Here is a 14,356-nt window from a genome sequence, read left to right as displayed (position 1 = left end):
CTACAGAAGTATGCTGTAGATTAGATGAGTATACCACATAACTAATGAGGAAGTATTGAATAGAATTGGGGAGAAGAGGAGCATGTGGCACAACGTGACTATAAGAAGGGATCGGTTGGTAGGACATGTTTTGAGGCATCACGGGATCACAAATTTGGCATTGGGGGGCAGTGTGGAGGGTAAAAATCGTAGAGGGAGACCAAGAGATGAATACACTACGCAGATTTAGATGGATGTAGGTTGCAGTAGGTACTGGGAGCTGAAGAAGCTTGCACAGGGCAGAGTAGCATGGAGAGCTGCATCAAACCAGTCTCAGGACTGAAGACCACAACAACAACAACAACAACAATTATTCTGTTGTGTTCGCTGTAAATTTTTTGGTTCTTGAATGTGCAAATATAGTTATTAGTAGAATGTCCTTTTTTCTCCTTATTCAAAGTGTTACAAAAGTGTCTATCACACGGTTACTTTGTGTCCAATGAAAGGTCTTAAGCACATCTGAAATGAAATTCGCACCCTACTTTTCCCCTCAGTAGCAGTGAGCCATTTTAGTAAACTCCCTGATTTGTTTAGTCCATATAGATAACTGCGGGATCATAATGAGTGAAAGTGCACGAATATGCAATCCTATTGCACTCAAATTTAGAGTTCTGAGTCAGCCGTTTATCGGTCGTTGCAGCCAAACATGTACAGGAGCTAGTCACATGACGCACGATTCCCAAACGTCAACGCAGCCAGGCGTATTACTGTCGCGAGAGACTATCAAGAGCGACGAAACGCGGGAAGTCATCTTTGTATACATGTCGCTACCAGAGTCGATCCTTAAATGTGAATTGCATACACTTTGCTATGACGCTAGATACAGTATTATCGTAGACTATGTTTTGTTTACATTTGAGTGCCAGCAGTAACAACAAGCAGAAAAATGACTGATGTGTTGAGAGAAAGGAGAGAACGGTCCCAAAAACGGAAACAGTTGCTGGCGCAGACAGTATGTAATATGAGAATTTTACGTTATTGTGTGCTGTACAGAACAGAATATTTTATTATAAGCGGAACGCAAAATCTCTCGGCTTGCGAGTATAGTACTAGAAGAACATCGAGAAATTACTGTATTTACGATATTGCCTTTAATTCTTTGAAGTATATGTGATAAGTAACAAGAAGAAAAATATCAATTGTGTTCCTTCTGTAAAAGTAGGTTTGTGTGACGGTGTGGTGTCATTTGCGTAGTTCAATGTGTATAGAGTACTGCTGTATTTTCCCTTGTAATTAGTTACTTAACGTGGCTAGCTGGTGGGAAATATATTTGTAACACTCAAGAACGCTAATACTTTCTAGTTTGTAACTGAGAAATTGAGGCTAATCATTTTTGAAAAGTGTTTTTATTGTCTCCTTAGTTTGGTGTCTCGAATGTAGACGAACTCCGACAAGCCCTTGGTACTTCAATTGAACCTAAACCAAAGAAAGTTCCTAAGGAGGAAAAGCAAGTTGAGGAAAACGTTCAGGAAAAAGTAGTTACAGAAGACTCAACAACAGATGAACTGGTATACACTGATTCTTCAACATTCCTGAAGGTAGGTAAAACCAGCTAGAAAATGGATTCAAGTATGTGGTTTCAATTTCATACTGATCACAAGTTTGTTACACAACACGCATTTTGTGGTTGTCATACTGTGCTTTATTGTTTTGAGTGAGCTTGTTGTGTACCACAACTTCTTAAATTTTTGTAGAGTGACAGGTATTCACCTGCAGGAACTCTGGAACATCAGTTTTCTTCATACACATTAGTAGACACTATTCTGGCTTGCATATGATCTAGTATAAGATACAGTGATGGGTTAGAGGCAGGTTCAGTCATAAGCAGTTTATCAGACTTAAGATGATGCATACCGTATGCCAGTGCCCAACTTGATAACATTTCTATCGGACTAGTGAACAAGGGGAGCCATTGATAATTCTTTGAAGAATGATTTTATATGTAGGTGGTGTTTGGGATGTTTATGTTTCTATGTTCCAGGTGTATATTTTGTTAGTGTATTTTCTTTACACTGTAGTGTATAGTTCTTGTGGGTGATCACTTGAATGTTGACCTGTTTAGATATAGTGGAGGTAGTGAGACATTAAGGAGAGAAGCACAGTGGTTTGAATCATGTTTTATACTAAACCGATGTAGTTCTAGTGGATGTGATAACTGACTTGAAGATCATGGTACTGCCCAACATAATGATTAGTTCCATTGTTGTCAATTTACCCACCTCATCCTAAAATAAACATTACATAATAATCAAGTACATCATATAGCCACCACCTTCAGATAAGGCAATGATGATGAATCTCACTAAACTTGTGCAAAGTCTCAGTGTAGCCAAAAGACATGGGGGCATGTGGTGAAAGCTCTCACTGTTTCCCCTAATGGAGGACATACGTGAGTAATATATGTGGTGAATGATGGCAAGAGCAGTATATTTGTAGTAAAAAATAAATAAATAAATGGGATTAGAGAAGTGACCGATTCCACCCGTCTTCTTTGACCCATGACATCATCAGTATGGCGGAAATGACTATTCTAAATATCTCCAATATGGCACCTATGACGTCACTACATCTACGCAGTAACAAACATGTAAATAAGACAATAACATCTCCCTCAAAAAATACAATTGAACTAATGGGGCAACCGCTGGAAACTGGGGGGGGGGGGAGGGGGGTGTTAAGGTGAGGACAAACTAAACATAATAGAAAAAAAGAAAAGAAAAAAAAACACCATGATCCCAAAACACAAAATTATGAACAAAAAAAATTTTTACATAATCTCGATACACCATCAAAAATCTGCAGGAATTTGGCACTTCCCTAGGTCAACCACAGGAGACAATACCAAAATAACAATACCTACACCTAAAACTACGAAAATTGGAATTGGACATTTCAATTGACCTATATAGGTCATCCACAGGTGACGATACCAAAATAACGATACCTACAACTAAATCTATGAAAATTGGAATTACACATAGGTGTACTACAGATGATGATACCAACACCTTCAACTACGAAAATAAGAATCAGTCATTTCCGATGACCTATATAGGTCAACCACGACTATTGATACCAAGAAACCAACACCTACAACTATGAAAAATAAAACCAAAACCGCAACTTCAAAAATCCACAAATTAAACATCCCTACATAGATTAAAACACATTCAATAAAGTATAAATACACAAAACATCACAACTTGAGAAGAATAGTGTGGGGAAAAAAAATCCTATTACTTACCGCCAACAAATTCTGGCACTGCAAACTAGGTCAGCCAGCCCCCCTTCGCTCTCCTCCGCCCCCCCCCCCCCCCCCCCCCACCCACAAATTGAACATCTTACCACACTACAAACAACAAACCAATAACACTTAACAAAAATGTCAAACACATAAACAACACCGTGTTTATGCAGGTTAAAATGGGGTTCCTTGCTCTGCTTAAAGTGAAACCCTTGTCTTTGTTAATAATATTATCCACCAAAGTAATTTCAATTGATCCTGTGAGAGTACAATACCAACAACAGCAGCTGCTCTCTGATCCTCATCCTAGTTTATACTGTGTCTGTTGCTTGGGTGGTGATGTGCCCTTTAGATTTCTTGATCATGATGACAGTGTTTCTCTCACCTGTCATTGATGAAGTAAATAGTTTGGTTGGTGTAACTTTTTCCATAGCGAAACTCACTTTAGTATACATTGGGCTTCCATAGGCCCAGATTTATTTATAGCTGTAACCTTGGCTGGAAGAGATAATGTACTCCTGTTAAAATTATGCCTATTTTTGACAAGGATCTCGTATCATAAGGTGTGAACATGTCAGTCTGCTTTCATCTTCATATACCTACTAGCATTTCAAGTTCAATACTTTTCTCAGTCGAGAGGAAAAATACAGACTCCAGCCTTTCATAAGATCTTTGTCAATCCTTGTAGAATCACACAGTGTGTTCCATCAATCTGAAGTTAGTTTCATGCCTGTGGCCCAGTGTGTCAAAGTGATCCTCTACTTTCTGTTATCAAGGTAAAGCTTCATCCATTCACCAGGAATGCTCTTAATGCCAAAACACTTTGGTTGTGAAGTGGTACACACAATCAGATGGTTTAGCGAAGTCACAAAATGTACCAATAGGACAGTGTTTCTCATTTAGTTCTGCCAGAACTTCATCTATGAGCTCTTTTATTGCTTTCTATGATGTAAATCCTTTTTGGAAGCCATCCGAGATGCAGTCAATTAGTTCTAAGTATACAATAAAACTAGGTGTTGTCTTTTATAGTTATCAGCCCATCACAGTCTGAACTTGTCAGATTCACTTTACTCAGCAGTCTTTCTCATTCTTCACACACAGTTGGTTACACAGCACCTTTGTATCTGGCATCTGTTATGTTCATTTAATCATGTGCTTCTTGTTTCACTTGGTCATACCCATTCTTATGGTGTGTATATAGTTAGATGATAATTTATAAGATATTCTGAAAGAAAATTAAATATCCATCAGTTATGTTTGTGTGGTTGCTCAACTATACTACCAGTAGATTCCTCTCATCCTCACATCAGAGTAGCCCAACATCCTGTTTTAACCTTCTCCAATCTCTCTCTCTTTCATCTCCCTCTTTCCTCCCCACGGAAGGAACTACTAGTTTCAAAAGGTAGGATTGTGTATGTACTTTAATGTGTGTTAATCAACAGTATTAACATTTCTCAAGGTAAGTACTGGCCCGGGAATGATTTAAACCCCAAGAGAAGCAAGCCACAGCTTGCAGTGGCAGGCTTACTTGTAAGCTTTCTTTACAGGATGTATCACAATTACCAGTGGCTGCTTTGTAACATTTTGAACTCACTTTCAAATTATCTGAAATTTTTATAAAAAATCAGTTTGTAGATTAGTCAACTTTTTGTGCACTTAGCTACTTCATAGGCAGCAAATGTTATTTTACTCCTGCTACCTTCAGAATTTCATATCATGTGTTCCAGTCAACATTGTCAAGTTTTCTCTAAATCTAAAAATGCTATAGATTTAGTTTTGCTTTTTGTTAACCTGACTTTTAAGAAAAGTCATATGGCCAGTATTGCTTTGCATATTCGTACATTTCTCCAGATCCTAAGCTGGTCTTTCGGAGTGTTGGCTTCTATCAGTTTTTCCATTCAGCATATGAATAACTTAAGCTAAAAGTTTAGTTCTATCTTATTGCACTTAAAAATCTCTTATTTTGTCTGAAGTATATGTTTACTCAGTACTGTCCTGTAGCAAGCAGTAGCACTTGCCATGTCTGTAGCATTCGATAAGTCACATGCACCCCTGGGTCAAGTTAAATGACGAGTACCTCAGAGAGCACAGCATTTGTTTGCTGGGTATGGGCTTGGTGAACATGGGTTTCCTGAGCCGGGGATTGGTAACCAGTGCCAAATCTCTGTAATCGAAACTCTGGGTGTACTTCAGTGACCACTGTATGGCCTAGAGGTGAAATATTATGTTTGTCAGAGACTTGTAATCTTGGCTTAGCCACCAAGTTAATAAGGATGCTCAAAGTCTGTATAAAAACAAAGTGCTGACAGGATGTATGGTTTTTGAGGTGGAGCATTCGTTAGTGGGCAGCCCCTGTGGAAAATGCCACACCTCAGATGTATAAGGTTTACTCAGGTAAGTGGGGCTCTGCCTGTGTACACTCTTAGTTCTGTAGCTGCTTGTGGGACCTAGATGGGGACCCTCAAACTTAAACGTAACACCACCCAGTGGAATGGGTGGTTCTACTGGTGAGTATCAACACACTCCCTAACAAGCAAGCTCATGTGGCCAGTTCTCCTGATTCTGGAATTATTCAGAGTGCTTCCATTTTTAGTAACATAATGCATGCTGCTGGCAGAAAGTGTTTTTAACAGTCAAAAGTAAAGATGGTAGCTTTGAGAAAGTTTCACCTTTCTGCATCCAAAAGGGCTTAAAGAGCATTGTTGGCAATTTAAAATCTACAAAGCCATTGCGCAATGGTACACCAGTGCTCGAAACGTCTAGTTCGCAACAAGCAATGAATCTCCAAGAAACTAGATGCCGTGGGGAATATGCCATTGAAACAGAACTGCACAGCACCATGAACTATAGCAAAAGTGTGTCATTCAGGTATCTTGTAGATATTTGCAAAGAGGAACTGAAATCTGAGTGAGGCATTGTGGATATGCAGTACATAATGCAAAGGGTGGATAGCAATCTAGTCAACTCACTGTCATTTGCCCTTGCTTTCAGTAGCATGAAGCTTCCGGAATATGTCACAGCAGGTTTCTTTCACTTAAATGTGCAGTGTTATGTCCCCAACACAGTATGTTGTTTTAAATTCCAGCACTGTGGGCACACTACTCTCAGGTGTAAGTGAGAAGCCACCATGGGGCAAATATGGTAGGACCACCTACGAAGGAGTCGGTTGTCTGTCCATCTCCTCCGAAGGGTGTTAATTGCATTGGGGCTCGCACTGTCTGAAGTACGGACTGCAGCATCTATCTTGAGGAAAGGAAGGTACAGGAGCTGAAAACAATGAAGCATATCCCATATGGTGAGGTCAAAAAAATCTATAGTCATGAAGCCTCCCATATTCACAACTTCTTGTCACTGCAGTTCTCAAAAATCCTATTCCAAAATTTGATGTTGCTACACAATGGAGATTGCTAATGTAAGCACTCTTGCCCCCAACCCCCCCCCCCCCCCCCCCCCCCCCCCCCCCCCACTCCTTCGAGAAAGTCACAGTTGACAACATTGCACAGCTCCTGGCACCACCAAAGCGAGAGTCTGGTAAACAGTGTGGCACTGCAACTACCACTGCAGTGGTCATTGCTATAAAGCCTCCCCTGCCTAAAAAAGTAAATGGGAGGCTCCAACCACAGGCAAAGAAAGTTAATAAACCATCAGACCATATCAACATCATTCTATCTGGCGCTTCTCAAGATTCGTTTGCAGAGCCTACAGAATCTGAAGTCTACCTGCAGCAACCTCTTGCTCGAAGACTGTGTCTCAATCCATTGCAGGTTTCCCATCCTTGTGAAGAGACAGGGTGAAAGCCCAACCCATGTGATAAATGACTCCCATACTGCAGTGGCACATTAGTGGGTGCAGGATGCATGTGGAGGAACTGAATGCCCCCTGTGCTTGTGTTTGCAGGAAACACGTTTAAATTGTTGATGCCCCTGTGCTATGGGGCTAGACACTCTGTCACAAGGATGACCTAGTGGGGGAAAGAGCCAAGGAAAGGTTGCTGTCATTATCAATAACACTTGCCACTCCCCTGCTTTATCCCTGATTTCTGACCTGCAGGCTATTACTGTTAAAAGTTCATTCACTGGATTACTGTCTGCCCTCCGTGTTTACCACCACAGGCAGCAATAAACTGTAAGGCTGTCAAGGGTCTAGTAGAACAACACCCCCATTCATTTCTCCTACTGGTAGACTTCAGTGCCCATAATGTATTATGTGGCTTCCACATTACTTGCCCTAGGGGTTGAGTTTTAGAGAGCCTCATGATTTCGCATAAGCTGTGCATCCTAAACACAGGCAATCCTTCTCATTTCTACACTGCTTGTGCGTCGTCCTCAGCCATCAACCACTCGCTCTGCTTCCCAGCCATCACAGGTGGTTCGATGAACCCTCTGCCAGGCACTTAAGTGTGATTTGCAGAATATCCATGTAGATGTAGATTTGGGTTAGTGGGAAGTTACTGAATACCTTCATTCCAGTGACCACTTTCCTCTCAGGATTCACCTACTGGATGCAGCACTCCCTGAAAGGAAGAAATCCAAATGGATGGTCAGCAGAGCAAATGAGCACTGTTTGGGCAGCTCGCTGTGTTTAAACTCTGAGGCAGTGTTCAGGAATGGGTGGAACATATCACATAAGTGATCCGTCATGTTGCTGATTTATTCATCCCAAAGTCCTCAGGTTACCTTCGGAGGCAATCTGTACCTTTTTGTGGACTGATGAGTGCTGCTCTGCAGTGGTGTAAGTGGCCCCCAATGGTGGCCAACCTTGCAGCCTTTCAAATAAAGCGAGTGAAGGATTGGCAAATAATCAAGGAGAGCAAGACAATGTCATGGCAAGTGTTCCCAGGCTCTCTAAACCACTCTGCTTGTTCTATGAAACTATAGGAAGCCCTCAGGAGGATGTCTGGTAAATGGAGTCAGTTATCTATAGCAGCAGTGCTGAAGCAGGGGTTTCTCCAAACAAAGTCTGGAGACATTGGCTAGACAATGGCAGATGATTTTGTTATGATTACTTCCACTGCCAGTGACAAAATCAGATACAGCATGCTGCAGAACTTGAAATCAGTGTCACAGGTAGTCCTCTTACAATGAGAAACGGCCATGTACCCCACATCTTTCCTTTTACATATTCTGGTGGCTACAGCACCATCTAGTTGTAAAAGTTTTGTTAATTTTTTTCTTTCCATAACTTTTCCCCTTTCTTTAATAACATTATGTTCAAATGTGATGTCATTCTGACCAATGGTTCATTTTTACAGTATACTGAAACTGGAACTTTAGTTATAATTATTGTGTTGAATTAATTTATTGACCTGCAACTGTGTCCACCAAGCCTCAAACATTGCTGATATTATTTTCTCTTTTGTATGACACTGAAACAAGAAGATTATAGAATATTTTTAGGTTATAGAAATACCTCTATGACCAGCATGATTCTTGGATTATTGTATTGCTTCTTCATTATTAAATGTAACCTCTGATGTCCTTTATGTATCACACAAACATTTGATTTCAGGGTACTCAGTCATCTAATCCACATAATGATTACTGCCAGCATTTTGTGGACACAGGTCAGAGACCACAGAACTTCATCAGAGATGTAGGACTGGCTGATAGGTTTGAAGAATATCCCAAGCTGAGAGAGCTCATCAAATTGAAAGTAAGTGTAATTCTTGACCATCTGATACTTTTTGGGCAAGGGTTTGCAAACTTTTCTTTTTATGGGACCATTTCAGAATTCGTAGCTTTGAGGTGGATTTGTAGCCAAACCATACCCAGGACCTGTGCTACAAAGGGGCAGCAGATGCCAGATGGCTTCTATACTGGCAGCTGGATCTAGGGGAACCATGGGGGTTGGGAAACAGAAAGCAGCTGAGGTTGACAACATGTTTGTTATTAAATATGCTCAGAAAAGATCAACAGTTCGATTTCTGTGGAAGGGTAGCTGATTATGTGGAAAAGGGGCTTACTCTTCTCTCCTCCTCCCCCTCCCCACCCCTCCCACCACATCTCACTTCATACGCACATGTTAGTACTGTACCAAAATGCCACATCAAGTGAAAGCCGAATAAACAAAGCTGAAAGCAGATGATATTATAAATAATGATGTTCACCTACTGGATGTAGTATGTATGGTAGAGTTCGGAGTTTGCTCACTAGCTTGTAAAAATCTGTTTCCACTTGCAGCTATGTGCTTGCAAGTCATACACAGGTCATACTTCCTCTGTTCTATAATCAAGAAAATCTGTTTACACATATATGTAGGTGCAACATCACCACCATTTTGTAGCAAACTTCATTGTTTGAAGCTGTGTCCATATGCTGCAATTTGGAGAAGCAAATAGTGTTTTTTTAATTAAGAGTCCTTCAAGACAGTATTGCACTGTAAATTGATTAAGTCAAGTTGCAGAGTGTCTGGCACTCATCCTGTGTTTGTGGCAAATGGACATAACATTTTGAACTCACTTTCAAATTCTCTGAAATTTTTATAAAAAATCAGTTTGTAGATTAGTCAACTTTTTGTGCACTTAGCTACTTCATAGGCAGCAAATGTTATTGATTTTGGGAATAGGAAGTGGAGATTTTCTTTCCTTGATTTGTTTGGAAAAGAGATCAGATTTCCTTATAAGTGCTTCTACAGTGTAACATAATTCAAGGATAAGAATGTTTCTACCTTGCAGAGCCTCATATAACTTATTTAAATAGTCCATGATGCGAACAAGAAAGGCAAGATCCAAACATGGGAGGAGATTAGAAAAATAGGAGAAAGTGTGTTTTTTTCACAAAAACAGAACTATATCTTCCCACAGTTACCTAGCAACTCTTCCTGAGCTTAACCACAGAACATTTGGTGTGTACATTTGTCATATTCAAAAACAAACAGTTTCCTTTCATCAGGCATGCCAGACAAAAAATTAATGCATTCAGGCACTTCACTGTAATTACTATTTTATTCGGACAGAACTGGTATGGAGTAAGAATTTGTCTTGGCCATTATTCTATTTTGTTTCATACCAGGCATACTTGATCAGATTGATAAAATGTGTTGTTGCAAACTAATAATTAACAAATGACTGAAGCTTAAGAATACTTTTCCTCTGGTAAACCTGGAATGACAACACAACTATTGGGAATTATAAGTTGTCCGACAAGTTCCAGAAAAATGCTTTCCAGTGTGGAAAAAATTTGATTGTCAACCCAGTAAGAACAGTTCATTCCAAGAAACTGCCAACTTCCACACAAGCAGAAGCTGGAAAAAAAAAAAAAAAAAAAAAAAAAAAAAAAAAAAAAAAAAACTGTTGAAACATTGACAGACTTTGAAGACAGTTTTCACTACATCAAAGCATTAGTCACATTTTTTATTTCTTATTTAGTTTATCTTCATTAGAATGTTGTGCAGTGATAGCAAACCATTGTAAAAAAATTGTTCATTTAAATAAAAACCATTTATGGAACTGCATTAGAACAACCTTGATACCGTTGATGACTGCTAGTGAGACTTCTAATCTAGATTAAATTATGAAATTGTAGAAACATGTACATTCCACAGTTTGACAATAGTCCAAAAGCCTGCTTGATGTAGTTTACCACTCCTGCTTTAGGAAAATGTTTGAACTATCCACTGATATAAATGAAATATTTTTAATAACTATGAAGCAAAGCTACTATTTAAATGCTGCAGTCAATGCACATCAAAAAAATCCTTGCAGTATGCTAAATTACTTTATTAATTATTAGTGTTCATCACTATAATGAGAAAACAAGAATGCAAATGAAAGAATTTATATTCAGAAAAAACGAAAACTAAGAGTAAACAATCAGTGTTGTCAGAAACACAAATGCGCTTTGCTGCATTGGCACCTCTCTACTTTCAGTGCTGCCACATCAATCGACTGTATCCACCACACAGTCTCACTACCTAAAGTATGGAGTGCCAGGGATGATATGGATACTTAAAGCACACTTGGTGTACAGCTCAAGTTCCCTTTCAAGTGTTTACTCTTGTATAGTTGTTTGTTGAGGATCAGTGGAAGTAGGCTTGGCGTTAGTTCTTCTGGAGTAATTGGTGCTTATGTTATCGCTTGAGGGGCTTGAAAATCATCAGACAGCATGTATGTTAACTTCACTCTCATATGTGTTTTCCTTAATAGAATACAATGGGTTGACAAAAGTCATGGGATAGCATGCATATATACAGATGGTGGTAGTTTTGCATACACAAGGTACAAAAGGGCAGAGCAGTCATTTGTACTCAAATTATTCACACGAAAATGTTTCCTGCATGATTTTGGCTGCACAACATGAATTAACAGACTGAATGTGGAATGGTAGTTGGAGCTAGATGCATGGGGCATTCCATTTTGGAAATTGTAAGGAAATTCAATATTTGGAGATCCACAGTGTCGAGAAAGTGTTGAGAGAATCAAATTTCAGCCATTACCTCTCACCATAGACAATGTAGTGGCCAGTGGCGTTCACTCAATGACTGAGGGCATTTGCATAGAGTTGTTATTGCTAAAAGACAAGCGACACTGTGTGAAATAACTGCAGAAATCAATGTGGCATGTATGACGAACTTATCTGTTGTGTGGTGACTTTTGGCATTAATGGTCTATGGCAGCAGACTACTGAAGTGAGTGCCTTTGCTAACAGCACGGCATTGCTTGTGGCGCCTCTCTTGGGCTCATGACAATGTCGGTTGGACCTTGGGTGATTGGAAGACCATAGCCTTGTCAGATGAGTCCTGATTTCAGTTGGTAAGAGCTGATGCTAAGGTTTAAATGTGGTGCAGACCCCACAAAGCCATGGACCCAAGTTGTCAACAAGGCACTGTGTGAACTGTTGATGGCTCCTTAACGGTGTGGGCTGTTTTTGCATGTAATGAACTGGATCCTCTGGTCCAACTGAACCAATCATTGATTGGAAATGATTATGTTCGGCTACTTGGAGGCCATTTGCAGTCATTCATGGACTTCATGTTCACAAAAGATGATTGAATTTTTATGGATGCCTATGTGTGCTGTCACCAGGCCCTGGTTGTTCATGACTGGTTTGGAGAACATCCTGGACAGTTCGAGGAATGACGTGCATCCTATCAAACATTTGTGGGACATAACTGAGAGGTCAGTTTGTGCAAAAAATCTTGCACTGCCAACACTTTTACAATTATGAATGGCTATAGAGGCAGCATGGCTGAACAAGGGTACATGTTCTAAATCCATGTGCACAAAAGTTGGTCGGGTTTCATGTCTGGTTTCAGAGGAAATGCGCCCAGTTGAGACACCTGTTGTAACTGAGCAATGAACATTGCCATTGTGTCAGTCCCTGTTGTGGTGGACATCACACGTTCAATGAAATTGGCTGGATGCAAATATTCTTGCTGTATACCCTTTCCACAATAGACATGCCGCCATCAAACCTGTAAGCAGTGTGTATGTCCAGTAAAACCAATAGTAGGATGTGTGTCAATTTGTCCTCATGTCACATTATAACTGAGGCATTGAAGTCCTTTGACATTTTTCTGCCATTCCATGTTTTCCATGTTTTGTTGGTGGTAGCTGGTAATTTTATGGTACTTCATCCCATACCGCTTCAGTAACTGTTGGAATAGAATTGGCTCAAATTGTTAACTCTCTATCATTTGCTTTATGTATTGGGCAATCAAAACATGCTACCTGGTTGCCCAAAAAGGTCTTTGCCATTGTCTCTGCCCAATGCATAAATTGATCAACAATTGTAAACAAGTAGCAGACTCTTTCTGATGGTGGTAGCAGCCCCACCAAATCAATATGTACATATGCAAATCTTCCACAACTGCCTGGAAGTGTCTTCAGAGAGGGATGGATGTGGTGTCCCACTTTATTCCTTTGGCAGGCCAAACATTCCCATGTCCATGCCCATATTTTACAATCTTTGTTTATACTGGGCCACACAAAGTGCTCTGCTATTAGATGTGTCATGTTGCTTACCCAGATGTGCCAGCTTGAGTAATTATCTTGAGATAGTGCCATCTGATGGACTCACTGTAAAGATATGGACTGGTAGAGTATGAACAGAGGATGATAACACTTGCAAAAAAAGAATGAGTCAGTTCTTATGTTGGTGCAGACTCCAATCTCACTTGATCCATATTGCCAAAAGTGTGTAACGAATATTCTTTAAAAACTTTTATTTTGAGATATAATAGGTCAGAGAAAAAGAAAAATTCAACAAAGTTATCTAACAATGAAATAGTGTGTGAGAAGAAAGAAAATTCTAAATATGAGGACATCTCTGTATAACTGCTGTTGCTATATATTTTTGTCTTATTCCATTAGAATTTAAACTTTCTTATAGAGTTGTAAATGTCACTTCATTTTCACACTGCTCTTATATTGCTTTTGCTGGAGTCACACGTCTCCTTTGTGAATCTGCTCTATGATTTGTTAGTTAACTCCTTTCCCTTTTTTTTTTTTTTTTTTTTTTTTTTTAGCACATTATTAATTTTCAGAACTTTAAATCAGAGAGGCAAATAATTCATGGTTTCTTTCGTATTGCCAGCCATATTTCGTTTCCTTTGCATCTTCTCATATTACAGAACAATTAACTACAGGTTTCAGTAGTGCCATATTTTACTTGTTGTTGCTGTCCGTGTGTAAGAAATTTGAAATAAGTGAGACTACATCAATTTAAATGAGTATATAATGGATTGGTTTCTATTTTCAGTTATATTCAAAGATTTCAAATAAGTAGCTATGTCTAATTATTTCCATGTGTGCATGTAAATTATAGGCAGACTTATCATCTCGTAGATAAACCAGTTTGTAGATTGCCCCACTTCATTTCTGCCTTCTCTCTCACATTACATTCTGATTCTTTTTTACTGAAGTTATGTAATGATCTGTTACTTTGTGTTAATGTTATCTCTCACTCTACAGCCCAGTCTTCATCGAGTTTTTTATGCACTAGGCTCACTTTGGCATGTTTACAATATTGTTACTGTACATACGCCTATCAAAATGATTACTGCAGGACATCCCTACCATATAACAAAAACCAGTCTTCAAGTAAACAAACAAGTTTCTATAATTAAATGGTTCTA

At 39.4% G+C, this 14,356-nt stretch overlaps 1 protein-coding gene across 1 annotated transcript in view; it reads left to right on the top strand.

Annotated features, from left to right (window-relative positions):
- The first annotated feature begins 742 nt into the window (after nt 1–742).
- The window catches only part of LOC126336635 (N6-adenosine-methyltransferase non-catalytic subunit), a 57,119-nt gene continuing 43,505 nt past the window's right edge, over nt 743–14,356 (top strand). Inside the window, exons 1-3 of the mRNA XM_050000529.1 lie at nt 743–991; nt 1,401–1,577; nt 8,792–8,935. Of these exons, the coding sequence (XP_049856486.1) occupies nt 926–991; nt 1,401–1,577; nt 8,792–8,935 (387 nt within the window). The 5' untranslated portion in view covers nt 743–925. The remainder of the gene's footprint in view (nt 992–1,400; nt 1,578–8,791; nt 8,936–14,356) is intronic.

The sequence above is a fragment of the Schistocerca gregaria genome, chromosome 2 (assembly GCF_023897955.1).
Source record: "Schistocerca gregaria isolate iqSchGreg1 chromosome 2, iqSchGreg1.2, whole genome shotgun sequence".
Classification (NCBI taxonomy): Eukaryota; Metazoa; Arthropoda; class Insecta; order Orthoptera; family Acrididae; genus Schistocerca; species Schistocerca gregaria.
This window is presented reverse-complemented; position numbering and strand designations above follow the sequence as displayed.